This window comes from Motacilla alba, chromosome 6 (genome assembly GCF_015832195.1).
Source record: "Motacilla alba alba isolate MOTALB_02 chromosome 6, Motacilla_alba_V1.0_pri, whole genome shotgun sequence".
NCBI lineage: Eukaryota > Metazoa > Chordata > Aves > Passeriformes > Motacillidae > Motacilla > Motacilla alba.
The window spans coordinates 31,847,542-31,874,325 of record NC_052021.1 but is presented as its reverse complement, the minus strand read 5'-3'; the positions used below and the strand labels follow the sequence as shown (position 1 = coordinate 31,874,325).

The 26,784-nt window shown below is 40.7% G+C and overlaps 2 protein-coding genes across 4 annotated transcripts; one reads left to right on the top strand and one right to left on the bottom strand.

Annotated features, from left to right (window-relative positions):
• Positions 1-1,164: 1,164 nt before the first annotated feature.
• On the bottom strand, positions 1,165-18,665 carry LOC119702523 (disintegrin and metalloproteinase domain-containing protein 9-like). Of its 3 annotated transcripts, none has more exons than XM_038140771.1 (22): positions 18,496-18,665; positions 16,731-16,828; positions 15,788-15,864; positions 15,057-15,135; positions 14,225-14,301; positions 13,202-13,418; positions 12,335-12,400; positions 12,183-12,254; positions 11,686-11,858; positions 11,146-11,230; positions 9,384-9,505; positions 8,391-8,562; positions 7,502-7,591; positions 7,085-7,280; positions 6,865-6,970; positions 5,810-5,984; positions 5,278-5,358; positions 4,067-4,172; positions 3,252-3,432; positions 2,832-2,895; positions 2,448-2,500; positions 1,165-2,030 (listed from the first exon to the last, which is right to left on the bottom strand). In XM_038140771.1, the coding sequence occupies exons 1-22, from the start codon at positions 18,563-18,565 to the stop codon at positions 1,952-1,954; spliced, it is 2,439 nt and encodes an 812-aa protein (XP_037996699.1). In that variant the 5' UTR covers positions 18,566-18,665; the 3' UTR covers positions 1,165-1,951. The 3 variants fall into 3 exon arrangements, with proteins under 3 accessions (XP_037996699.1, XP_037996700.1, XP_037996701.1); XM_038140772.1 differs by having other exon boundaries at positions 3,300-3,432; XM_038140773.1 differs by lacking the exons at positions 14,225-14,301; positions 16,731-16,828; positions 18,496-18,665 and having other exon boundaries at positions 15,788-15,820.
• Positions 18,666-20,723: 2,058 nt separating this feature from the next.
• On the top strand, positions 20,724-25,843 carry C6H10orf88 (chromosome 6 C10orf88 homolog). The gene is made up of 6 exons (XM_038140850.1): positions 20,724-20,973; positions 21,064-21,255; positions 22,249-22,321; positions 22,884-23,090; positions 23,860-24,344; positions 25,302-25,843. The coding sequence occupies exons 1-6, from the start codon at positions 20,819-20,821 to the stop codon at positions 25,528-25,530; spliced, it is 1,341 nt and encodes a 446-aa protein (XP_037996778.1). The 5' UTR covers positions 20,724-20,818; the 3' UTR covers positions 25,531-25,843.
• Positions 25,844-26,784: the final 941 nt, after the last annotated feature.

Here is a 26,784-nt window from a genome sequence, read left to right as displayed (position 1 = left end):
CCATTTTATACCCAATTCTGCTTTTACCCATTTTATACCCAATCCTGCTTGTTCCCATTTTTTACCCAATCCTGCTTGTTCCCATTTTTTACCCAATCCTGCTTTTACCCATTTTTTACCCAATCCTGCTTGTACCCATCTTTTACCCAATCCTGCCTTTACCCATTTTTACCTGGTTCTGGTATCACAATCAGCACGAGAATTGTCTTTAGTCCCCCCAGAGCTTTAAGGGCTGAGCCATCCCCCCGTGCCCCGCGGTGCCTTTTGGTGATCACAAAACAAAGACACCACCATGTGTGCTGCCCCTGAGGATTTATTTTAAATTGTAATGTAATAAATAAAATTAGTGTCATGTTGTACTTGAGGTCTAAATGACAGGGATATTTATTAATAGCAGCTTGAGATTCTGAGGGATTAAGGAAGAGGATGCTTTGGAAGACAGAGACTTTTTTGCCAGCAATCTTTTTTGGGTTCTTTTTTCCAGCTCTTCAGTGATGTGGCCATCTGAGGGGCTGGAAATATTCTCTAGAGGTATTTCCCAATATCCCATATTCTCTGTAACAGAGATGGATGGGTTGTTTCAGACTCAGGACATGACCTGCAGAGTTTCTGGTGTCCCCAGGTGAGGTTTCTTTTCTAAATTACCTGAAATGGAAGCTGACCTGGCTGGTGGGGTGTGAGAGGTGGGCTCTGGGCCCAGCTTTGGTAGGGCTGAGGACACTCCAGGAGGACTGCAGCCACATTTCCAACTGGACTGCTACCAACACCCCGACCAACAGGGTGTCAGGCTGTGTTCTGACTCTGTCAGTGTTGTTTCAGTTTACTGCACTGTTTATTTTATCTTTTCATTTTCTTCTGGTCAAAGACTGGAATCATCTGCCCAGGGAGGTGGTGGAGTCACCATCCCTGGATGTGTTTAAAAACAGACTGGATGTGGCACTGGGTGCCATGATCTAGTCAAGGTCTTGGAATGTTATTTTCATTTTTTAAGACTTTGCTAAGCTTTCTGATGTTTGCATTCTTGTAACAAACTTTCTCACACACAGTTCTGTAAACAACTTATGTTTTGCATTCTTTCATGGAGGAGGAGAGAACTGATGGACTCTTGGTCTGTCCAGTGTCATTGGAGAGGTGGCACTGTCACCCTCCAATCCACTGTCACTTTTGGAAAACTATAAATGTTGGAGTCAGAAAATAAAGGTCCCTCTTTTTTGTTCACCCGGAGAGCAGCAGTGTCCGTGTCGTCTTTATTACGACATTGGAACATGGGTGGGACTCGATGATCTTAAGGGTCTCTTCCAACCTAGAAATTCTGTGATTCTGTAATAAAGAACTGTTATTCTCACTCCCATATCTTTGCCTGAGAGCTCCTTAATTTAAAATTTACAGCAATTCAGAGGGAAGGGTTTACATTTTCCATTTCAGGGGAGGCTCCTGCCTTCCTTAGCAGACACCTGTCTGTTCAAACCAAGACACAGATGTCAGGGCGGGGCACAGGGACTGTCCCCAAACCTGGCTCTGCAGGCCCTCAGAGCTCCTGGCAGTGTCCTGAGGAGAGGAGAGCCCAGGAGGTAAAGTGCAGATCTCCCAGCTTTGTATTTTGTCTGAACAGCAGAATTCATTTCTCCGTGGCCTGAGAGGGAGGCAGCAGCGTGGAGGAGTCCTGTTCTCTGACACTGCCAGGTTCACTCCCGTGCACGCTGAACTTCAGGGTCTGATTTGTAAAAGGTGAGGTAGAGGAGGCACAAACACAGCCAGCAGCAAGGAGCAAAACTCTGGGGTGCCACCAAATCTGAGCTCAGAGCCCCCTGGCACCCAGGCCTTGCAGGAGGGACCTGCTTTCCAAAGGCATTGTGGCTGCACAAGGAGAGCACTGGAGCATTGGAATGCCTTCATTTGTTTTTCAGGCCAGTTTTTTGTCAGAATTGGTTGAGGGTTCCCAAGAAACATCTCAGACAACTGGTCTGGGTGGGACTGGGGGGCGTTGAGGTCCTGAGGAAGCTGCAGGAGGCTGGGTTTGGACTGGCTGCCTGAAGTGTGGAAAACACATTGGGTTTAGTATTTCATGACTTGAGACAGCTGACATTTCCAAAGTAGTTCTTTACCATTTTAAAGCAGTTTATAGCATTTTCCACCTAACTCTCTCTGCCCCTTCCTCTCCCATGCAGCACTTAGCTGTGTTTATGCCAACATTTTTCCTTCAAGCTTTTAATCTATGATTGATGCTGCATGAAAAATCTATTACTTAAATCTAATTAATCTACTAATTAATCTAATTAATTTACATTTATTTTATCTATTAATTAAATCTAATCTAATCTTTAATCTATTTCATGATGCTGCATGAAAAAAATCCCCCTAAGCAGGACACAGGACATCAATAACTTCACTTACAGCAACATAAACATAGGGAAGATGAAGTGAAGAAGGTTTTAAGCACTACAAACCTTGTACCAGGAAAATGCAATGTGGTAAAAACGTTGTGACTTGATGCAGCAGGCTGTAAAAAGCATGGCAGAAAATCAGATTAGCAGAAAACACAAAGTATAGATAATTCTTCTGTATTAAGCTAATGTCATTTTAGAACGGGCTCTCATTTGCTGGGGCTTTCTTCATATTCTCTTGCAACATTTTGTTTTGATAATTTTTATTCAGTTTTATCAGAGCCCACAGCCTGGCTAAGCAGCATCCCCAGTGTCTGGCCTAAGAAATAACAGAGGTGGTTTCAATGGATCAGAAAGTCACAATGCCACGATTAATGTGTTTCAGGAAAGGCACTGTGCAGTCTGGATTACCCAACATGAAATCATCCAAGCCTCCATCTATTTTACCTGATTATTTCCTGTTTCTTGACTTGCTCTGTTGCCTTGCTTTGGTTCCTGCCCGTTGTTATCCCTGAAACAGACACCACATCATCAGGAATCCTTCAGGGATGCAGCATTGTCCAAGGACACAGCTACAGCTCAGAGGTCTCAAAGGATTCTGCTTTGAGTCCATCCTGTTCTGGACCTGACAAACAATCTCAGTATGCTCTGCCTCTGCAGCCATACATAAAATTATCAACAAAAATTAGGAAAGTGCAATGGATTTGGGAAAAAAATGCTTGAGAACAGACAACTGGAGTGTCTGGATTGCACTTCCAAGGAGCAGGGGATGGGCTGTTAAACTCCCCACTGCTGCTGGTAGCAGGGCAGGCTTGTACTTTAGGAGGTGTGGAATATTTAGTGTAGATAAAGCCTTGCTGCACTGACCTGGGGCACACTCTCGTGCTGGAATAGCACCTGTCAGAAGGGAAATACCTGTGCTGTCCTCTGCTTTTCCTGCAAATTTTTCTCCTTATTGCATCACGTTTAAATACTGCTACTGCAGTGAGGATGGCTGCAGGCAGCACCAGGAAGAAGAAAATCAGCAGCCCATCCCGAAGTGATGTATCTAGGGAAAAAGAATTGAAATCATGGAATTTAAAACTTCTTTTTCTGTTTTAAAAAGTACAATCTTCAAATTGTTGCAGAATAGAATTAACAACTTCACTGAAATGTATAATATGTTGCAATCAGAAAAGTAGGATTTGGCCTTATGGCCTTACAAGTTCTTTCTGCCTTACCCACCCTATGTATATGCAATGTTTTTCCTTTTCCATAAAATATTTTCAATAATTTTGAAGCTGACAAATTCGTTTTGTATTTGCTTACCACAAGTGTGGCAAGCATGTTTGCTTTGCCTTCCTAAACTTTTAATAATTACAAAACAATTTTTCCCTTTCCCAAAGTACAAATTTAGTAAAATCCAATAAAGTTCTGCAGAAAGTAACACAGATTTTCCTCAGAAAACTACGGATTATGAACTTTGCTTTTAGACAAAGAGATGGAAAACATTTTGTGGGTAAAGGCCAGCAAAAGCTACTTCATTATCAGACAATAATGTTTGTTCTTCAAGTCAGTCCATGATTTGGGTCTCATGCAATAGAAAAAAACATTAGTATGTTATTAGTAGATTATTTTTATGTTATTAGTGGGTTATTTTCTCAGCCCCTGGGGCAGGATGAGGGCCAGTTTCAGTGTCCTACCTGTGTGAGCTGGACCACTGTCGACACTGCCACCGTAGCCAGACTGGTTACAGAATGGAGGGGCCCATCCCGGATTGCAGTGGCAGTTCCCGTTGTTGTTACACACCTACAGCTCAAACAAGAGGGACCCGTGAGTCAGGCAGGGACAGTTCCCGTTTTTGTCACACCCCTACAGCTCAAACAAAAGGAGTTGTGAGCCAGGCAGGGCCAGTTCCCGGTGTTGTCACACCCCTACAGCTCAAACAAAAGGAGTTGTGAGCCAGGCAGGGACAGTTCCCGGTGTTGTCACACCCCTACAGCTCAAACAAAAGGAGTTGTGAGCCAGGCAGGGACAGTTCCCGGTGTTGTCACACCCCTACAGCTCAAACAAAAGGAGTTGTGAGCCAGGCAGGGACAGTTCCCGGTGTTGTCACACCCCTACAGCTCAAACAAAAGGAGTTGTGAGCCAGGCAGGGACAGTTCCCGGTGTTGTCACACCCCTACAGCTCAAACAAAAGGAGTTGTGAGCCAGGCAGGGACAGTTCCCGGTGTTGTCACACCCCTACAGCTCAAACAAAAGGAGTTGTGAGCCAGGCAGGGACAGTTCCCGGTGTTGTCACACCCCTACAGCTCAAACAAACACAGGGATAGTCAGGCAACACCTCCCTGAGAGTGGCCACTCAAAGCTTTGGCATGGATTTGGAGTTCCATGCATGGAATTGCAGGTGGAAACAAGAAATGCTGCATAGTATTGCACAGAAATACATGAAATATTAACTGGGAATGAGCTCTGCCCTCCATAACACCCCAAACCACTGAGGGATTCTGATACCCTGTGGTAATTCTCTCTAAGTTAACAGTTGTGTTATTTGCCTGCAATTAGTCACAGTCCAGAAACCTTCTTAGTTTTACAACCTCTGAGCTCCATTTTGATTTTTCACAGAGACATATATAAATCATTATATTACCAGACTGTCATCCTCAAAGGAATATTTTCCTTTCACATTTCACCAGCTCAGCAGTACTTAAAAAAATTCCCATGAGAAATCGAGACAAAATGCCTCTCAATGTTAGTGCTAAGGGGTTTGCAGTGTTCTGGCAAATTACAGGTAAAATAAGTGGATTTAACTTTTAATACAGATCAGGAAAAAGCAAAGCCACCTGCTTGGTTATTGCTTAAAACAGGGAATTTGCCCAGTCTAGAAACAGGACACAAAGCACCATCTACTCACCCCATTGTTATTGCACTTCTGCTTTACATCACAGCTGTAGCCCAGAAATCTTGCATCAAGACATTCAAAACCTAAACAGGCCTGCAACAAGTAATGAGTGTCTTGCAAACACAAAACTTTAAAAAATCCCATCCTTTTATAAATACACTATGTAAGTGTATACAAGTTTACATGTCTGCAGCTTTCACTTAGATGTTAAGAAAAAGGACTGATACAACATTCAGTATTTCAGAATTTTATAACTTTATTTGTCTCAGCTTTGCTTAACTCTGTGGATGCACTTTGATGGAGTAATTTGAATGACTGATAATGTGGCACCCCAGTTTTGTGAAGAGCTAATTAATTGTTTGCATGTTATTCAGTGGGTTTTCCCACTGAATGCAAATTTACATGATGAGGTGACCAACATCATTAATCCCAAAAGATTTTTATTGTGTTATGCCATATGAACAAGAGAGCCAGGGAAGGTTTTTGGAAGCTCAGAACCTTCCACCTGGAGTATATTCTGTCAGGCTGCTGTGGTTCCTCTTACCTTGTTCTCTCCACAGGCTGTGCCATCATGAACTTGGGCAGGATCAGGGATATCTGATCCGAGGTCAAAGTCAGAGGACCAGCACAAAACCCCGGATGCATTATTGACAACGCTCCAGGCTGGGAGGTTCTGGAGACTGACAGATGTGCACTGCAGCTTCCCACACAGACTGTGCCTGTTTGCAATAAAGGGTACTCAGAGACAAGGTGAACAGATAAAAATCAGGATCAGTGCAAACCCACTCCAACTTTTTATCTTGCATTTAAAAAAATATTCTTTAAAATCTCTCACTTTCAGGCTTTGTAACAAATATATTTTTTACACTGAAGATTTTAGGGTTAGCTTTTATTTGTCAGTTCTGGAGACTGACAGATGTGCACTGCAGCTTCCCACAGAGACTGTGCCTGCTTGCAATAAAGGATACTCAGAGACAAGGTGAACAGATAAAAATCAGGATCGGTGCAAACCCACTCCAACTTTTTAGCTTGCATTTAAAAAAATATTCTTTAAAATCTCTCACTTTCAGGCTTTGTAACAAATATATTTTTTTTCCATTGAAGATTTTAGGGTTAGCTTTTATTTGTCAGTTCTGGAGACTGACAGATGTGCACTGCAGCTTCCCACACAGACTGTGCCTGCTTGCAACAAAGGATACTCAGAGACAAGGTGAACAGATAAAAATCAGGATCGGTGCAAACCCACTCCAACTTTTTAGCTTGCATTTAAAAAAATATTCTTTAAAATCTCTCACTTTCAGGCTTTGTAACAAATATATTTTTTTTCCATTGAAGATTTTAGGGTTAGCTTTTATTTGTCAGTTCTGGAGACTGACAGATGTGCACTGCAGCTTCCCACACAGACTGTGCCTGCTTGCAATAAAGGATACTCAGAGACAAGGTGAACAGATAAAAATCAGGATCAGTGCAAACCCACTCCAACTTTTTATCTTGCATTTAAAAAAATATTCTTTAAAATCTCTCACTTTCAGGCTTTGTAACAAATACATTTTTTACACTGAAGATTTTAGGGTTAGCTTTTATTTGGTGGTGACTTACTGGACAGGGCATTTCTTGTACACTCCACCTTTCATCCCACAGTTTCCAAACCTATCTCCTTTAATATTTGCTTTTTCAAAGCATATATCAGGTGCTTTCCGTGCCCCTGTACAAAAAAAATCAGTGAATCTCAGTAAGGTGTCTGAAAAATAGCAGAAAGAAAAATTGGCAATGTTTATCAGGAGCCTACAAATGGATTAACATTAAATGCCAAGCATACCTTTGCCATAGATAGATTCACACTGTGAATCAAAGCTCTGGCACACCCCATAGTAGCAATAAGCCTTGCTGTTGCTGCATGGGTGACCGTTCATGATGTAAACATCATCTGGGCAGTAGGCAGTGCTTCCATTGCAGTACTCAGGGAGATCACACACATCTTGTTTTGCTCTGCACTCTGCTCCTGCCACTCTAAACTAGCACCAGAGGGGGAGAACACTTTCAGTATTGCAACACAGGAAGTTCTAGAGTGAAACAAAGGCAACTGGGAACATTTGTAAGACAAATTCTCTTCTCACATGCTTTCTTACTGGTGCATGTCATTTGAAAATACGTCAAGAGGACTAGGATAGCTCTTTTCAAACATTAAAAAATCTCAGGGAATAGTAACAATTTAGTTTAATCAAGCATTGCCCACCTTGCAGTTTTTGCAGCACAGTCCTTGAGCACACTGTGAGCCAGCTGTGAGTTTGCAGGTGGCAGCATCACAGCAGGGGTTGGAGCATTCCTGAGGACATTGAAAGTGTTTTATTTGTACAGCCAGGAAAGCACTCACCAGTCCACGTGGATGCACAAGCCAAACTTCAAGTAACTGTGTCATATTCTCACATTCTCCTGCTTTAAAAAGAACCAGCAGACACTGCTGCTGTGTTTGATTTGTACAGGTCAGCAGAAAAACATCTGTTTTGATGGGTTGTGGCCAATGGAACCAGGGCTTGCTGGCAGCCTTTTGGTTTATTGCCGCCTTTTTGGAGACACTTTTACCCAGTGAAGAATGAGCCAATACCTCCCATTCTTGGGGGGACATTTTGACAATGCAAATGTGACTCTTAAAAGTCATTTTGTGTAGGCAAAGTTGAAGGGTTACAGTTAACAAAGCTATACATATTCTATAGATAAACAGTCTCTGTCATGGAACAGAAATATCCGTGATGCTAAAAGCAGCACAAAACCCAGTGTTCCCTCACACTGCTCTGAATTTCACTTCTTTCTCAGCAGTGCCTCAATGTTCTGTGGAGTCCAACAGCCCTTAACTGAGTCCACATTGAAAGCAAAGCATGGTTTTAAACTTTTACTAACATTTATTTTGATATTGCTTGAAAAATGCAAAATTACAAGGAAAACTCCTCAGATAATAATGCAATTAGGCCAGAATTATATAGAATAACACAATATGATATGATATGATATTATATGATATGATGATATAATGTAATATAATATAATATAATATAATATAATATAATATAATATAATATAATATAATATAATATACAACAAGTATCCAGCTCAATTTCATGTCTTACCTGTGGTTTGCCACAGTCACATTCTTCATTTTGATCGACCACATTATTTCCACAGACAGGTTCTTTGTACACATTACTTGTTTTGGGAGGGTTTCTAAGGCAGTTTCCTCCTCCACTTAGAATAAAGGTCTCAAAATCATCAGCGCTGCAGGTGCTGAAATTCCTGGATCCACTGGAAAGGACAATATTGTATTATTATAAATATTTTGCTTACACGAGAACATACAACTCAAGCTCTTAAAACATTGTTTCTCCATAATAAATATTGTAATTCATAATGCTAGGAGATTATGAAGCAGTTAATTTTTATTTTACTTTGCAGCAAAGCGTAGTACCAGAAGTTTAATATGCTATTATAATATGAGTGGTTTTAGAGGCCAGAGACCACCAGATTATCTGTTCTGGTGTCCTGTGTGAAACAGGCCTTAGAAATTCAATACTGAGTCTAAAAATGTTTGATTAAAAATATTCTCAGGAAAACATTCCTCTTAACTTGGAGTCCCTAAGAACTGAGGAATGCCCCTTCCTAGAGAAGTTTTGTTCAGTGTTCATTTACCCTGATTTATTAATACAAGTGAGGATAAATAAAATATTATGATCTTTTTCTCTTAAGGGGATGCCAAAGAATAAATGAACAGAAGGAAACATAAGCCAAGAAGTTTTTTTTAATTAACTGCTAAATAATTTGTTGCATATTTGCACAAACCCAGTGAGTACATGTAAAGCATTCTCAACAGGGTGAAAAAAACCCAGCAACCACTATTATTAAAAAAAAAAATTAAGTCCAAATATGTTTTTAGGAATGTTACGAATAAAGAATGATGGGGTCAGAAAACAGATAAAATTTAATATAAATTAAAATGATGTCAAATACAAAGTCAGTGAGTCCACCTCTGTGATCAAATTTTTCAAACAACTCCCCATCCACTAAAGCTCTTCCAGATTCACTGCAAACAAAATAAATTCTTAAAATGAAATAAGTGGAAATCTTACTTATCTGTGCTGTGCATGATATAGGACGCAGGACACCTCTTATCATCGTGTTTCATTCCCAGATTGTGCCCCAGCTCATGTGCAACTACTGTGGCGTGCCGTAACATTTTGTCATGATTCAGCTGAAAAAGAGAATCAAGTTTAGAACAGTGAAACCATGGAAAATACTGCTTGTATTCAGTGATTGCTCCCACCACAAAGCTCTCAGGGACTATGAAGGCAGAATCCCAAATTGTACTGTAAGGTGAGAGCAGCAAGGACTGAAAATTTGTCATTTTACTTTCAGGTAGGGCCAGATTATATATATTATCTATTATCTATTATCTATTATCTATTATCTATTATATGTTATATGTTATATGTTATATATTATCTAGTATATGTTATATGTTATACGTTATATATTATACATTATATATTGTACATTACATATTATATATTATATATTATCTAGTATATGTTATATGTTATACATTATATATTATACATTATACATTATATATTATATATTATATAATATACATTATACATTATATACTATATATTATATATTATCTTGTATATGTTATATGTTATACATTATATATTATATATTATATTTTATATATTATACATTATATAGTATATACTATATATTATATATTATATACTATATATATAGTATATAGTATATACTATAGTATATAGTATATTATATATATATATACTATATATATACTATATATATATAGTATATATATAGTATATATATAGTATATATATACACTATATATATACTATATATATACTATATATATATATATAGATACTATATATATATACTATAGTATATAGTATATATATATAGTATATAGTATATACTATATATTATATATATGTTTTATGTTATATGTTATATGTTATATGTTATATGATATATGATATATGATATATGATATATGATATATGATATATGATATATGATATATTATATATTATATATTATATATTATATATTATATATTATATATTATATATTATATATTATATATTATATATTATATATTATATATTATATATTATATATTATATATTATATATTATATTCTGCCACTCCTTCCCTGAGGATTACATTCTGGATAATCAGTTGGCAGCTAGTCTGGATCACCGTTGCAGGTTTTATTCTGTGTGATTCCATTCTATTTTAACACTGTTAGACACTCATTTCAAAGGAGTCTTCAACAACAGATGTAAAGAACAGAATCTGCTTCTGAGATTGTCCACAGTGTTGTGGCATCCATACTTGAGGAACAGGAACCTCTGGAGTTACTGGTTCTGCCCCAAGGATGGAGAAAAGATAGTTTTGTACTAATTTTTTAATTTTTTTTTGCCTGTTTACAGTTCTATTGTGAGGAATTCCAGACACTTGAGACTACAGTGCAATGTGTTCAGTTTCTATTTATTTAAAGATTATTTTGTAGCTGCATTCTCATCCCAACCTCTGTGGTTATGAACTTCAGTGGTAAAAGGATGAGATAATGCAATATTGAGTTTGATGAATCACAAAAGATGACCAAAAGAATTTGTTGAAGATTAAATAAGCCAGATGGGCTGGAATTTGACAAAGAAATTGGGAAATACTAAAAAAAAAAAAAGTGTAAAATATGCACAAGTCTTTACATAAGAAAACCCATGAAAAAAATCAGCCAACTCCCGGCCAGGGTGATTTGACCAAGCAGGTCAAGGACCAGCTTCTTCCATACCCAGATGATGATGTACTCACAGTGCTGATTGACCCTCCCTGCACGTGTGAGCACACAGTACCCACAAAAGCCATTCCAATGGATCCACTGAAAGAGCTTCTCCCTCTGCAACAAGAGCAGGTTGGAGGTGGTGTTAGAGATGGGTTCAAAGTCCATGACTTCTACTAAAAGACACTGACGAGTTGGAAAGAAATATTGCAAGGCAAAATTTGGTCTTCCTGAAGCCAAGAAGGAAGTTATCACCACAGCAGGGTTTTATTCTAATTAATAATGAATATCTGAATAAGAGCTTGAAAATAATGATCAATCACTTAAGTCTGCTGTCAGTGCACTCAGTTACAGAAAGGCTAAGGTGGGAAGGGACCTCTGGAGGTCACCCTGTCCCTGGAGCTGATTAACTCTTAAGAATCCATTATACTTTCTTGTCATTTTTCCACGTTAAACCATTTTGGAAGTTCAGAGGATTCTACTCCAGGTATATTTTAATGAATATACAAGCCCCAAATCATATACATTAACACTGGCATCATGGCTGGTTTTCCCACTGAGTGCAAACTTACATGATGAGGTGACCAACATCATTTCTTGAGCGCTTCAGAAGATCTTTCTGTCTCCAAGAAACAAATCTACTCAGCACATCTCCAGCTGAACCATCCATCACAGATATGTGGTTGGCATCTGTCCAAATCTCTAATCCAACCAAAACAATCTGGATGTTTAATGCTCTATACATCTGAAAAAAAAAGGTAAATAATGTCCCTCAGCTGTTCTTAAGGATGACTTCATTACTACTGAGTAAACAATAAACTGAACATAGTGACCAGGACATAACTTCAGTTTCTTTGAAACTCCATACATGATATTTGTAATTATAAGTGAAATATAAAATATTTATAAATTGTAAACTAAATAAGAATATTTAGAATATAAAATGAAGTATAACTGAAAACACTCTACTTCGTGAAAGTACCTAAACATATTTTTTGGAAGAAAGCTGCTCTTCTGAACACTATAATAAAATAGAAACTACTGAATCCAGGAAACTTTTCTGACCTACCCCATCAACATAATTAATCAGCTCCACTGTTTCCTTTTGCACTGCAGCAGGATCAGAATTCTTCAGCAAAAACTGCAAAATACCACAACAATGTCAGAGGAGCAAAATTAGCAAAACAATAAAATGTATTTAGTGTCGGATGATGTAATTACCCTGTTGTGATCCACCACCACGAATAACTCTACATAGCTTTTCTGGGGCAGGACAGCTCGCTTCTCCTGCAGATGAGAAAGCACAGTAAATTACCATAATGAGTTTGCAATGTTGCATTTTGTAACGCGGGCCTCAATTTGTGTTAGGTCACCACACAGATATTACCGTGGGTTTTCAGGGCAGTCTGGACTTGGTGAAGTGAAGGAGAGATCTTGACTCTATTTTAGAAGGCTGGTTTATTATATTATGATATATATTATATTAAAAAAGACCACACTATAACTATACTATGAAGTATAGAGAGAAAAGAATTATTAGAAGGCGAGACAGGAATAGAAAGGAATGAATAACAAAGTTTTGTGACTCCCAGAGAGTCTGAGAGCTGCTGCCTCCTGGATTGGCCACCAAGTAGAAACATCCCACACTGACTAATTAAGAAAGCACTTGCTGCATTCCACAGTAGCAAATAATAAATTGTTTACACTTGAAGCTGAGGCCCTTCAGCTTCTCAGGAGAAGAAAATCCTAGCAAAGGGATTTTCATAAAATATCACAACCCCACACAAACATCTCCGTGTCAGTAATTCACAGCAGGTCAGACACTGGGATGCATGAGCTGAATGGCAGCTTGTGCATTTCATGTCCTGCCCACAGCTGTCCTGGCCATACTCTGCTGTGTGAGCTGGGTGAGAGCCCCAGCTCTGATCTTCTGTTCCAGGATTTCCTCAGCAGGGCTCCCACCAGCTTGGGGTCCATGGAAATGAAGGCCACAATCCCACCACCACAATCCCACAGCAGTGATGCCAGAGCAAGAGCCCTGGAGATGCCTTGGACTGCAGCTCAAAGGAGAAACAGAAATATATTTACCCTGAGGAGCCTGTCCCTGCTGGAGGTACTGTTTGATGAAAATGTGTATTTCACAGACTGCTTCACAAACATCTCGTGCTCCAGGCTGCCATTCAGCACCCCACAGTGGAAGGGGATACCCTGCTCATCTTCCAGTTCATAAAGCACATGTTCAAATGTGCTGGATGTGTTGAGGGGCTCCATTCCGTACCATTTGCCTCCAATGTAGAGAATTCCCCTAACAATCATAATAGAATGAAACATTATTTCATCGTTCTTCCCTCGTGGTTATGACTAGATGAATGAATAACAGCTGGATACGTGGACACTATGTTGAAATAAATTATTATTTGAAATGATGTTAACATGGGGGTAAGTTCAAAGGCCCAATAAAAGACAAAACAGAACTTATTTAAAATACTCAACAAGTGTGGGCTTCCTGAATCAGTTAGAAAAGGAAGGGAAAAAAAAGGAGAATGAAGCCAAATTTTTAGTAAATGAGTCTGGCTTGTGGGTGCAGGGGTGATGCAAAGGGTCCCCTTCAGCCCTTATCTCTATGCATTTAAAGGACTGCCAGGATATGTCCTGATTTATTGTGAGTGACATCTCTCTGTGAAGCTTCACCTGAAAGATACATGGGTGAATTTTATCCCATTTGTGATTTTACTGTATTTGCAACAGAAAAACCAGTTCAAATTTGGCCAAAACTTTTTCATGGAAATGGTTTGTCTTTTGAAATGTGTCCATTCATAAGACAAAGTTGTTTGCAGGAGTGTTTTAAGTTCAACAAAAGCTTCATCAAGGTAAGATTTTTTTTCAACAAAGGTATTTCTGGTCACAACATTCACATAAAGTACTGGAAGCCTCAGGTCATGCCCAGTTTCTCCCTAAATTTATTACAATTTCTCTCATATTATCTTTTTTTTGTGAAGGAATTTTGGAAAAGAGGAAAAAAGTGGGAGTTGAGGGAAACTATAAAACCTATAATGAGTTTCAGCTTCATCAAAAGGTGAAATATTAAAAAAAAATTGGAAGAGGAAATACCTAAGGCCATCACACGTGCTCAGAGCAAGTGTGGAGTCAGCAATTCCTTCAACAGTGCCGTGATAATAACAGTGTGTCTGAAATGCAACAAACCCACATAATTAGTGACACAACAAGGTGGCTGCCTTCAACTGCAAACTTATTTTCTAACTAACAATATTATTTGCACGGCATCAGGGCTGGCTGTTGGAAATTTACAGAGCTCCCTGCTTGGAAAGTAATCCTGACCTTCTTGGAGGAGAATATCCCTTGTCATGAGTACCTAAAGTAGCCTTTGGTCTCTTGGTTCTCAGCTTTTTAGTTTAACCCATCAGCATCTTTTATATTTTTATAAAATTTTTATAGTATTTTTATAAAATTATAAAATATTTTTATATTTTTTTATCTACATTGCTCATCCTGCTTCAGAACTGCTCTGAGAAGATCTTTCATGCACAGACCACCCAATTAAGTCTCACTGAGCTCACGTGCAGTTTAAAGATTAATTTAGAAGTATTTATAAGGCTTGTTTGATACAGGATTTAAAAACTACAGAGCTTTGATGTTGCCATTGTACTTTAAATTGCATATCATGCAAAGGTGGCTCAAATTCAGGCTTGGCATAATCTCCTGGCAAATCCTTTCACGCCTTGGGGAACAGGGGTGCTGCACCCCACAAACAGCCCAGTCCCTCCTGGACCTCATCTTTAGATCACTGGTAACTGTTAAACAGAAATGCTCCACTGTGAAAACTCACAAAAGTCTCATTCCCAGCAAATCTATTTTTTCTTGGCTCTCCTGGTTTTTCAAAGAAAATTCTGACACAAAGGGGAGGTTTTATTGTGTACAATACCTCATTTTTGGATGGTGTGGCCTGCAGTTTCCCATTCTCCCCATATGTGTACAGCTTAAAGTCATCACTGAGAAGTTTTCTGGAAACAAAAATAAACTACTGCTCTTTTAATGGTCTAGAAACAAGAAACAAGTCAAGAGTCCTGGAAAGTGCTCCATTCTGTTCATTTGCTAAATTATTATTAAAATCCAGGCACAGGAAACAAAATACTTTAAAATGAGCTGAAATTTTTGGAAAATAAGTTATTTTTAAACTTATTTTGAAACTTATTATTCTTTATTTTAACTGAAATATCTATAGAGAGGAATCTAAGCAGACTCAGTTGCACAAGAACCTGGCCTATTACAGGCTCAGGAATGAGGAATAAGAGAAACAGAAACATTTCTTAAAATACAACAGAGCTAAACCCCCTCTGACCTGCTAATAAAAAACTAATATTGAACTGAATTCTAATTTTTCCTAAGGATTTTCTGAAATGTTCTGTCTTGCACTGCTAATAAAAAAAATCAAAATAAATTTATTCAAAGCTAGAAAAACTATTATTCCCTTCTTTTTACAAGATATTACCATAACAGAGACACTATATTTAACAGTATTTAACAGAGTTGTTTTATAGTTGCTACAGTCTGACATTTAAATGGTTTCTTCTGAATTTTTTCACTATAAAAATTATTCTCTGTATGCAACTAACCCCGAAACAAGACAATTCCTTAGAACACTCTACCACATACTTATTTTTCTTCAGCTTTAGGAGGTATGTTCCATTTCTGGTTTTAACTGAGTAAGAAAGATTGTCATCTGAATGCTCCTGAAAACAAAAGAAAATATATCACTTAATTAGGTGATCATTCTATTCGATTTTGTTTATTCCATGCTTTGCTTGACAAGAGAGGCCCAACTCCTGTGTATGTTTTAAGTAAAAAACCACAAGATTCCTAACTCTCAGGCTTCCACATTTCAAACTCTCAGCAGCAAAGTGAACATTCTCTCCTATGTAAAGTGTAAATTCTAGGAATCTATATTTTCATTTAGACAGGAGGGCACAGTCCATGAATGCACTCTTTGCTCGGTACCACATCATGCTTTGTGACACTCCTTATGTAAATCAGATAAACGAGTCCCAGTCTTTATCCCCTAATTGGTTTGCACAAAGATGACTAATGTTGTTTCACTAACAGTTACTTAAGTAAATGAACTCGGTATCTGGCACAAAGGTAAGTTACCTCAGAACTGAAGAATTAAGGCTCAGGTTTCTCTTTTCACTCATCTCTTAACCTGTGCTGCTCTGTGGGATCATTTTTATCCTTTGGCTGAAATCCTCTGGTTCTTATCCAAAGACCAGAACACGGACAGCATGGATGTTAGCTCAAGTTCCAACATCTAATCTGACTCAGAAGAAATGAAAATATGCTTCATGTCCCTTCTCATTTCTGTCTTACAAGGTCATTAACAGGATTAGAAGTTTGGAAGGCACTCGGAGTACAGTCACAGACCTTTGTGGGAACAAATGCACTTAAAACCAGTTGAAAACACTAAGAATCAGAAGAGAGAGTGTGGGGCACATGTCATTACAAAAATCTCTACATACCATCTATTGTGTGTGTGTGTGTAATGAAGGACAGTGTATTGGAAAACACCAAGGATCAGAAAAAAAAGACAATCAGAATAACAAACCTCATGAGAAAATGGGGGATGTTTCTCTCTGCTTGTCAGACTTTGAGGAATGATTATTTCTAATGTAGAAAGTCTGGGCGTGTGTTCAGAGGATACACCTGAAAATAAAGTTTGATATTTGAATCAGAAAGGATAAGGCATTAAAGTTTGAATCAGAAAGGATAAGGCATTCTGTTGGCACCTGCACAGTGGGGATAGCCAAAAGCCTACTCTGATCCAGCCAGAAATGGAGAAAGAGTGAAACAGTTCAGGAACGATCAAACTGACTTTAAAAAAGTTACTTCAGATTAAAGCTGGGGTCTTCTGGAGCACACAAAGAAAAAGTATCAAAGCATTTAAACAAAATCTTAATTCTTTCATATTCTGGATTGTTAACTTTGTGACTTTATCATTTTTTTCTTCCATGGCCAACACTTTTAACCTGATGTACCACAGAAAACTGGTGCAGCTGGCCTTCTCCTTTTTCCATCGTCCTGGATAAAGAATACTTTTAGTTGTCCTCTGGATACAATTTGTCCCCCTCCCGTGTGGAAGAAAATGTGGCTCACCACGCCGCCTCCAGCCATTGCCTAATCTTGCATTTTGTTTGTTCTAGCAACAGTCAGATCTTTGCAAAAGGTTTGTAGCCTTTTACATGATATCAGAATTATCTCCAGAACAACATGCTAATGCAGGAAGCTGAAGATAAGAAGGCTGCCAAGTATCTGGTTTCAGGTAAGTGGTTTTATAAAGACAAAAACAATCTCCAGGGACTTAAAAAATTGTGTGAAGTTGAATTAATCTTCCTTTTCCTTGTCTGCTCATCAACTGGCGTGATCAACAGAGACACAACCATTGCTTTTAAACATCATCAACAATAATATGAGTTTTTAATGGAAGTGGTTTCTTCCCTTTAAATTGTTTTTTATAAGGAAACAAAGAGATTTCTTCACATTTCTAGTAGTACAAAGTCACCCTCAGCTTCCCCGTTCCTGTGAAAGGAATTCATAATTGCAAAAAAGTCACACAGCCAGCCATTCAAAGTGAGGAGGGTTCTCCAGTGTAATGATGATCTCCTCCTGTCAGATAGCATCAGGATTTTTAAAAGCTAGGTGCAGGTAGCATATGTTTAACAGTACAGGCTGCAATTGCAATCGAAATGTGTCAGCAAACCAGTCTGAAAATAATACCAGCACTTGATGTTGTGATTTTGCTCTTAATCTTCAATAATTTTATTATCTAAATCACAAAATCCATTCTGTTTCACGAGTGAAGTGTATGTTGAACTAACCATGGAGATGCTCTTTTAATAATTCAGATTTTGACACCTGAAAGCAGGAAACCGTCTTTGATGCAGGTCATAAAAATACCACTTCCTAAGAAACATTTCAGGTGTTACACTTAAATCTAGAATGTGAAGCCAAATCATAAATGGAGATGAGTTAATGAAAAATTCCAATGAAACTGTAGGAATTTCCCTCACATCAACAAAGAAGAAATGTTCTTCTACAGTCTCTACTATTGGTGAGAGTGACAGCAAATGCAGTTGTCACAACCAGAAAATGATGGATTTACATACGATATCCAGGAGGAAAAAACCCCACAAAGAGCTCAAGTTTTAAAGTTTCAAAAAAAGGTTTCAATCTGTAATCTTTCCCAAGATTCTCTCAATGAGCAGGGCTGCACAGGGAGAGCTGTGGCTCAATGTCAAGGGTGTGCATCACTACAATCAGTGTCCAAGCAGACTTGGAGAAACTTTCTGAATACAGAAAAAAAGAAAGCTTACCTTTTATCCAAAAAGGGTTTCCAGTAAAAATTAGTCCAAAAGTGAACAAGAAGAAGCTGTGCATTAACATGACTTCCCAGAGAAATTACTCCGAGCTGGCTCTGGCTGCTCTGCAGGGAACCAGAAGACCGAGAACCGTCTGCTCCGAAGGTAAACACCAGAAAAAGCTCTCTGATACTGCATCTCTGCTGAGGAAATGGGAAGTAAAATTTAATCCACTAGGCTTGTGAGAAAACTGGTCAGACAGCCTAATGCAAATAAAAAGCAGCACATTCTTAAATGCTGATTGGAGAGTCCCGTGTCAGGATCAAACTGGTTTATTCTAAAGGACTTTCAACCCACGGTGAGATCGTATGAGATTAGAAACTTAAAATATTGCTACTGACAAATGCAGGGTTCAGGATGTTTATCCTGGCTACTGCCAGCTCAATAAAAAACTAGTGTGAATCAATTTACTCTTTGAAATTTCATCTTCTTGTCTTCCGTTTTTCTTCATCTTCACTTTAAAATATAATGAACACATGAAAATCCCCAAAACAGAGGTTCCACCCAGTCCCTTCTATGTTAAACAAATTCTCCTCACCAAAAGTCCGTAATTTTGTGCAGATCATTGCTCTTCCAGGATCAGAGTCATCTTCCGCGTAACCACATTGTCACCAAAAGCAGAAAATAAACGCCTCTAAAACTGGATGAGTTTGCAATGCATTTCAGAAGTATCACGCCCATTTAGAAACACAAAAATGAGGCTGAGACAACACACTCAAGCATTTACATTAATTAATTTTAATTAATTCTTTGATTAAAGCAGAGAAAAATCAGTTTTCCATTGCTGGCAAATGCTATAAAACAATGCCTTAAGTGGTAAAAAGCAGAATGCTGGCTGTATTTGCAGTATTAGCTGGTCAAAGCCTGTCCAAGTCCATTTCCCGAGAGTCAGACTGAGAACAGCCTGAACATTCCTGCACTGAGCCCTGGTGGAAGCAGAACTTGACACCCTCATTCCCTGGGTCTGTGTCTGCCACAGCCTCAGGAGCAGCAATCCCCAGCTCCAGAAGGTGAGATCCTACTGCAAATTAAATGAACCCCATCTTTTATTGATGGCCTCTTTTATTCATAGCCTCTCTCCTGTGCGGTGCACTATCAGGACACAACTCGGGAGAATCCCGCTGCTCCACATTTTGACATATTAGCAAGTTTCACAGAATCCAAGAATCATTTCAGTTGGAAAAGACCTTTGAGGTATTGAGTCCAACAGGGGAGCCCGTTCAGGGCTGGATCACACTGTGGGGGAAGAACCTTTTCCTAAAATCCACCCTAGACCTCTCCTGGCACAACTTCACTGTCAGTCTCTTCTCCCAAGCAACCAGCGACAGGACAAGGGGATATTGCCTAAGCTGCACCACAGGAGGTTTAGGGTGGACATTATGAGGAATTTCTTCTCAGAAGGAGTGATTTGGCATTGGAATGGGCTGCCCAGGGAGGTGCGGGAGTCAGAGGTGTTTAAGGAAAACCAGGACGTAGCCAAGGTATAGTCGGCACGGGTCATGTATTGGACTCGGTAATCTCACAAGGTGTTTTCCAAGCGAATTCACTCCGGCTCTCTGCGCCCCCTGGGCCGTTCCCGGTGCCGTTCCTCCCGGCTGAGAGTGCTGTTCCCCGGGCTGAGGGTGCCATTCCACCGGGATGAGGGAGCCGTTCCCGGGGCTGAGGGTGCCGTTCTCGGGGCCGTTCCTCCGGGCTGAGAGTGCTGCTCCCCGGACGGAGGGTGCCATTCCACCGGGATGAGGGGCCACTCCCCCGGGCTGAGGGTGCTGTTCCCCCGGGCTCAGGGGTGCCATTCCCCTGGGCTGAGGGGGCCGTTCTCCCGGGATGAGGGTGCCGTTCCCGGGCTCAGGGATGCCATTCCCCGGGATGAGGGGCCGTTCCCGAGCTCAGGGGTGCCATTCTCCCGGGATGAGGGTGCCGTTCCCGGTCTCAGGGATGCCATTCCCCGGGATGAGGGTGCCGTTCCCGGGCTGAGGGGTGCCATTCCCGGGCTCAGGGATGCCATTCCCCCGGGATGAGGGGGCCGTTCCCGAGCTCAGGGGTGCCATTCCCCCGGGATAAGAGTGCCGTTCCCGAGCTCAGGGGTGCCATTCCCCGGGATGAGGGTGCCGTTCCCCGTTCCAGCCCCCGGAGCTCCCCCGGGCGGTTCCCGCCGCTGCCCAGCGCGCACGCGCGGAGCCCCCGCGCTGCGCAGGCGCGTCCCGGCCGCGGCGGGGTTGAGGCTCGCTGGGTGCCGCCGCTCCCCGGCTGTCCCGGCCGGGCTTCCCGCGGCCCCGCCATGTCGAGCGGCTGCGCGGCGGCGGAGGAGGCGGCGGAGGAGGGAGGCCGGGAGCCTCGCTGTGTGTCGGCGCGGTGCTCCTGGCCCTGCGCGCCGCCGGGCGGCCTGGCCCGGGCGCTGTGCCTGCGACGGGGCGCGGGGGACGGCGAGCCCGGGTGAGGGCGGCGGGCGGCGAGAGGGGGCGCCGGGCCGGGCCGGGCGGGAGCGGGGCTGGCGGGACAACGCGTGTGGCTTCCCCCCCGCAGCAGCGAGGCCGTGGTGGCGGAGCGGCGGGAGGGCGGCGAGGAGCCCTGCGAGCTGCGGCTGCAGTGCCGGCCCGGCGCCGAGATGGTGTCCGTGGGCATCGTGAGCCAGGCCCGGAACATGGAGGTGTACGTGGGCGAGGAGTACTGCGGCACCGGCCGGGGACAGAGCCGCGGCACCCGCCCGGCCCCGGGGTGAGTGCTGGGGCCCGCACACGCTGCAGGCAGCCTCCTGCTCTGTGTGTGTCTGTCAGGTGCTGCTGCTGTTCAAGACCTGATGTCTGTAACAAGGCTGAGAGAACTGAGGCGGTTCAGCCTGGAGAAGAGAAGGCGCCTGGGGAGAACCTAGAGCCATTTCCACTGCCTTGAAAGTCTGCGAGAGAGTTGGAGAGGGACTTTGGACAAAGGCTTGGAGAGCTAGGATGGGGGGAATGGCTTCCTACTGCCAGGGGGCTGGGTTAGGTGGGATATTAGGAAGAAATTCCTGGCTGTGAGGGTGGGCAGGCCCTGGCACAGGGTGCCCAGAGCAGCTGGGGCTGCCCCTGGATCCCTGGCAGTGCCCAAGGCCAGGCTGGACAGGGCTTGGAGCAGCCTGGGACAGTGGGAGGTGTCCCTGCCATGGCAGGGGTGGCACTGGGTGACTTTAAAGGTTCCTTCCAACACAGCCCATTCTTGGGTTCTGTGAAAGTCTCTTTGATAAGTAGTCATCTCACACTTCAAAGAACAAGAGAGACGATTTAAAAAAGAAGGTTTTGTTTTCCCCTTCAGTACTTCCTTCCATGCTTTGCCGGGGGAAATAAAGCAAATAAGTCATTACATGGCACATCTGCTGCTTAATTAGCTAACTAGAAACCAGCCGACTCAGAGCCTCAGGGAGGATGTGTGAATAATGTACTGAACCTCAAAAGCTTCTCTAGTGCACAGTGCAAGCACACATACAAGTAATTTTTACATAAATATTTCATAAGATTCATTACAAGTTGTATATAAGCATTAAAGCTGCTATTAGAAAGTAAAAACTGCTAAAAACTAGAAACCAAAAGTGCTGTTGGGAACCATAAATCTGCATTAGAAATGTGTTCCAGTCAGTCTTGTTTCTTACCTAAATATTTACTAATATAGTGTATTTCTACAGAAGAAAAGTACCTTGTAAGTTGATGTCACAGCTTGTTAATTTTATTCTTCTAGTGAAACTGAAGAGGTTACTTTATACCACAAGTACCTTAAGTTTGAATGCCCTGCAGACTCCTGTAGAATTAAGGTATGGAGTTGAACAGCATTGTTTTATTTTTCCTCTATCTTTTTGATCACTTAATCAACTAACTTGCATTGCTCTTAGTAAAATTATTGGTTTTATATACTTCATCTCTTCACATAATCACTTAAAAATCTGTTGGCTGGTACTTTGTCTTGATGGCAGAGAGCTCCTTTTAAATTGGTATCTCAGTTTTCTTTTCATGAAGACTTTATATGATACAGATAATTTAGTCTTAGAGAAAAAAAAAACATAAACCAGATAAACTGCAGATCTGTGATTAGAGCTGTCAGTTCTGGGGTTAAATAAGTTTGTGAAAATCGTGTGGCCGCTACTCTTAAATTTAGCTTAGAAAATATTTATTTATCTTTGGGGTACTCAGGCACCTCTGTCCCAGTCAGAATTTTATGGGGAATATTAGCAAGGAGAAATTGGCTTAATTTCAGTGTAAAAGAGTTCATCAGTTTTTCCCAAGACTCAAAGAACAATGCATTGTCCCCTGTGTACAAGGAAAACATGAAATGTTTCTTTCCCTAACCAAAGTATTTTTTTTTCCTTCTTGCAATAGCTGCTCTCCTTTGGTGAGAAGCACAGAGTACTCATCAGTAAAATAATTCTAGAAGTGAAAGCAGTGTCTGCAAAACTAGCAACTGCTTTTCCTTCACTAGGCTCAAGCATAGATCTAGACAGAGTGCAAACTATAATGGAATCCATGGGATCTAAGTTGTCTCCAGGTGCTCAGCAGCTCATGGACATGGTCCGGTGTCAGCAGAAAGTAAGTCACTTTTCCACAAGTTCAAACTGGCACTTCACCAGTTGGGAATGCTCTAAAGAGATTTTGGCTTTTTTAATTTGTACTGAATGCCATTTTCATCCTTTTATCTGTGTTAACAGATTTATCTGTTGCTGCTCAAATGAGTGCAGTGAGTAAAGATTGTGTTATCCAGGATGATGATGAAGAAGATGATGATGATGATTATTATAATTATCAAATATTTGTTATTATATTTATATTTATTATTATTATTATTATTATTAATAATATTGTATACATGGTTGTAATTTTAAGCTTCACTGCAGGCTGCTCTCCTTTTGCCTGTTTCCATTGTCACTGCTGGCCATCCCAAGGATGGTGGGCAGTTCCCTGGAGTGTTTGGGGTGTGGATAGATGGGCTGGTTTCTTTCTAACATGGTCATTATAACCATGTCACCTTCAACCAAAAGGAACATGCTCTCACAGAGCATTGACTTTAGCTCCTGATCCTGCAAAGTGGGCTGTATCAACAGAATCCTGAATCCATCTGATGTTAATAATTCCGTTTTGGGGACACAGCGTGGTAAAAGTGAAGTCAGTAAAGCTCTTTGCTTACTGAGGCACTGACAGGATAATTAACACTTCATATTTACAAGGAATGTAGTTCAAAACTACTTGGAAAATCTTTACTAGTAGAATGCTGGGTTATAATGTATCTGTTGTTATTGCTATGTAATTTCCAGTACATTTGAAATCTCAAATACTCAAATGGGTTTTTTCTCCCCATCAGAACAGTTTCCCTCTTGGAGACAAGCTCAGTTGGATCATGGGGAGAAATTCTGACTTTGGAGGTGATGGAATAGATGGAATAGATGGAATGCACAGAGCAGCTCTGCAGTCATCGCTGAGTCCATCAGCCAGTGAACCTTTGCCTGCTAAAAATCATTTAACAAGTGAAGCAGTGTATAAAGATTTAAAAATAACTCGTGATCTGAACTCAGAGGTACCTGAAAGAGGGAATACTTTGGATTCTGAAAGACTTCCTACCCAGCAAAATGCAGTTGACCTCAGGAATGATTTGAAAGTTGTGGGATCTCTGCAAGTGCAGCAGCTGCAGCAGCAAGCAGGTGAAACTCCAAACTTGGGCAACCCACAGGTGCTTCTTCCTTTTCTTCAGAACTTGTGCACTCAGGTGAATCACCTTCGGCTCAAGGATGGAGAGAGGCACCTTGGGAAGAGTGCAGTGATCAAAGAGGAGGGTGTTCAGAGTGCTGGGTGAGTTTAGTTTGGTGAATCTCTCAAAGTAGTATTGAATACTTACTGACAAGTTTAAACAAAATGTGTAATGTGAGCATTTTCTTCTCTTAGCAGCAATAGTGAATCTTAGAATACGTGGTTTTGAAGGCTCTGTGGTGATGAACATTACAAATTTTCAATTTCACAATTTTTTTGAATGTAGGGGTTTTTCAGAAGAAATCACATCATTTGTTGCACTAAACTGTTTTGTATTCTACCTCCATTTAATCTAATTTAAAAAGCATGTTTCTTCACACACGTTTAGCTTGTATTTCTCATCTACTGTATTTCCATTTTGATTACTTTTACCCCTGCATTCTCACATCTTCCCTTTTTCACGCAGGGTGCCACAGTCTTTCTGCTGTACTTGGTGTGAATCACGCCACTGATTTTCCTGCTCCTCCTCGTTTGTTGGCATTTCCAGTGCAGGTGTCACAGTTACCCAGTTTGGCACTTGAGGAACAATAGTGGAACTCCTGTGATGTAGGAATCAGGATTTAATGGAGACTGAATATCTCAGCTCCAGTACTTTTAATGAATGTAGATGCAAACCCAGAGAGTTGCATAGTTTGGGTAACTTTTGGAGTTGTCAGAACTTTTGCTGACAAGAACAGACAGAATACAAACTCTGTGTTTGTTGACTTGTGTGGATTTTGTGTTACATAATTAAGCTCTCTAATGCATATTTGAGCCTTTGAAAAAACAAGGTTGAAAGAAGATGGCTATATACAATAGCACTGTTTATGAAAAAAATTGAGATTTAAAGTGTGGCAGGCAGGGTATCTTGCTTGTGCTAGAAACCTAGTGCCTTCCAAAGTTCATTGTCTAATGAACGAAATTTTACATTTTACAGATGTTCAGGTGCCCAGATCTCCACATTGGCCCTCGTTATTAAGAAATAGGTTATACTTATTCTTATCTTTGCTCCTCTTACAGAGTGGAACAACAGCCTATTTGCTCCTATTTGGAAAAGATCATTTCAAAAAACCTGGATCTGATGGAGAAGAAGCTAATGGACTATATTGACTGCCAAATCCAGGCTCTTCAGACACACATAGACAATAAAATGTTTCTCTTGATGGACTTGGTTCAGAACTCAAAACCAAACAAAATCTCCCAAGCACACTATGATTCTAACGAGGGGTTTTCTAATGGAGAGAGGTAGAGGGAGTCAGAGGCAGGGTTTCAGTGTCAGTACCTTGAGTAATTACACTTTACAAAGCTTAGTATTTATGATGTTCAAACTATGGAGAACCTCAGTATTGTTAACTTGCATTTTGTTACTGTAATTCTATCCACTGTTGTACACACTTGTTAGTTTTATGAAAGATCTTTAGAATGTGTTTTTTCCTAAATATAAGAGTTTTGTATGCCCTTTGTGGCTTATTTATTTAAAGAGCATTCTAGAAGCTGTATGAACAGTGCCCCAGTTCCAGTTTGAACAATGGAGTACTCTAAATAAATTGAGTTACTGCTTACCTTTTTACCTACATGTAATCAGCTCACTTCTTTTGGTGGTGTTAATTTTGATGTGAAATATGTTGTCAGTAGAGGAGAATGCAGTTTGTTCTTTTGCTTTGTTGGCATTCCTGTTGAAGACATTTCTTGTTCCATCTCTAAAAGGAAGGTTGGATTGTCATTGCCTAATTTGGGCAGTTTGTGGAGCTGTCTTTAGAGGACTGGGGAATTAAAAAATTAGGAATTAGGAAATTCCTAAATTAGGAATCCAGGCTCTTTAAGAGATACCTGAAACAAGACTGTGATACTTCTTTCCCTCCTAAAGTAGCTGAGTGTGCAGGAACAGGTGAAATGAATGCATACTCAGCAGGCTTTAGCCAGGTTTCATTATCCTGAGAAGTGCAAGTGCTTCATCCATGGTTCCTCTCAGGTGGGTGTTGCTCCCAGACAGGGTGTGCTGGGATAGCTCCAGAGGACTTTTCCTGTTGGGATCAGCTTTGCTGTCATTTGTGGGGGTAGGAATGTGACTCCAAATCCCTCTTCTGTGGCAGGTTGAGTTTCAAACTTCATTCTGTTTGTTGCTTTTGGATTCTGGGGTGCACTGTTTCAATTGGAGGGTGACTTCATGGTAACTCCCTCAGGTGGGTGCACAAACATTTTTGGCAAAAGCTATTGATGGGGAAGCAAGTGTTGACTCAAAATCAGCATAAGCATGTCCAAGCTACTATCTTTATTTACTTGCCTGGTATTTTCTTCTCCAGGGAAAGTGATGTCTTTTGAAGGCTGTCAGATCCTGGTGGTAGTAAACACACAAGCAGATTTGGAAGAGAGGATAATCTGCTTTGAAAAGACATCTTGCAGTTGTCCCTGATCTTAACTCCTGCCAGGTGCAGTTTCAAAGTGATTCAAAAAGAGAAAAAGATTTTCTTTAAAGACAAAAGGACCTTAATTATCTTGTACT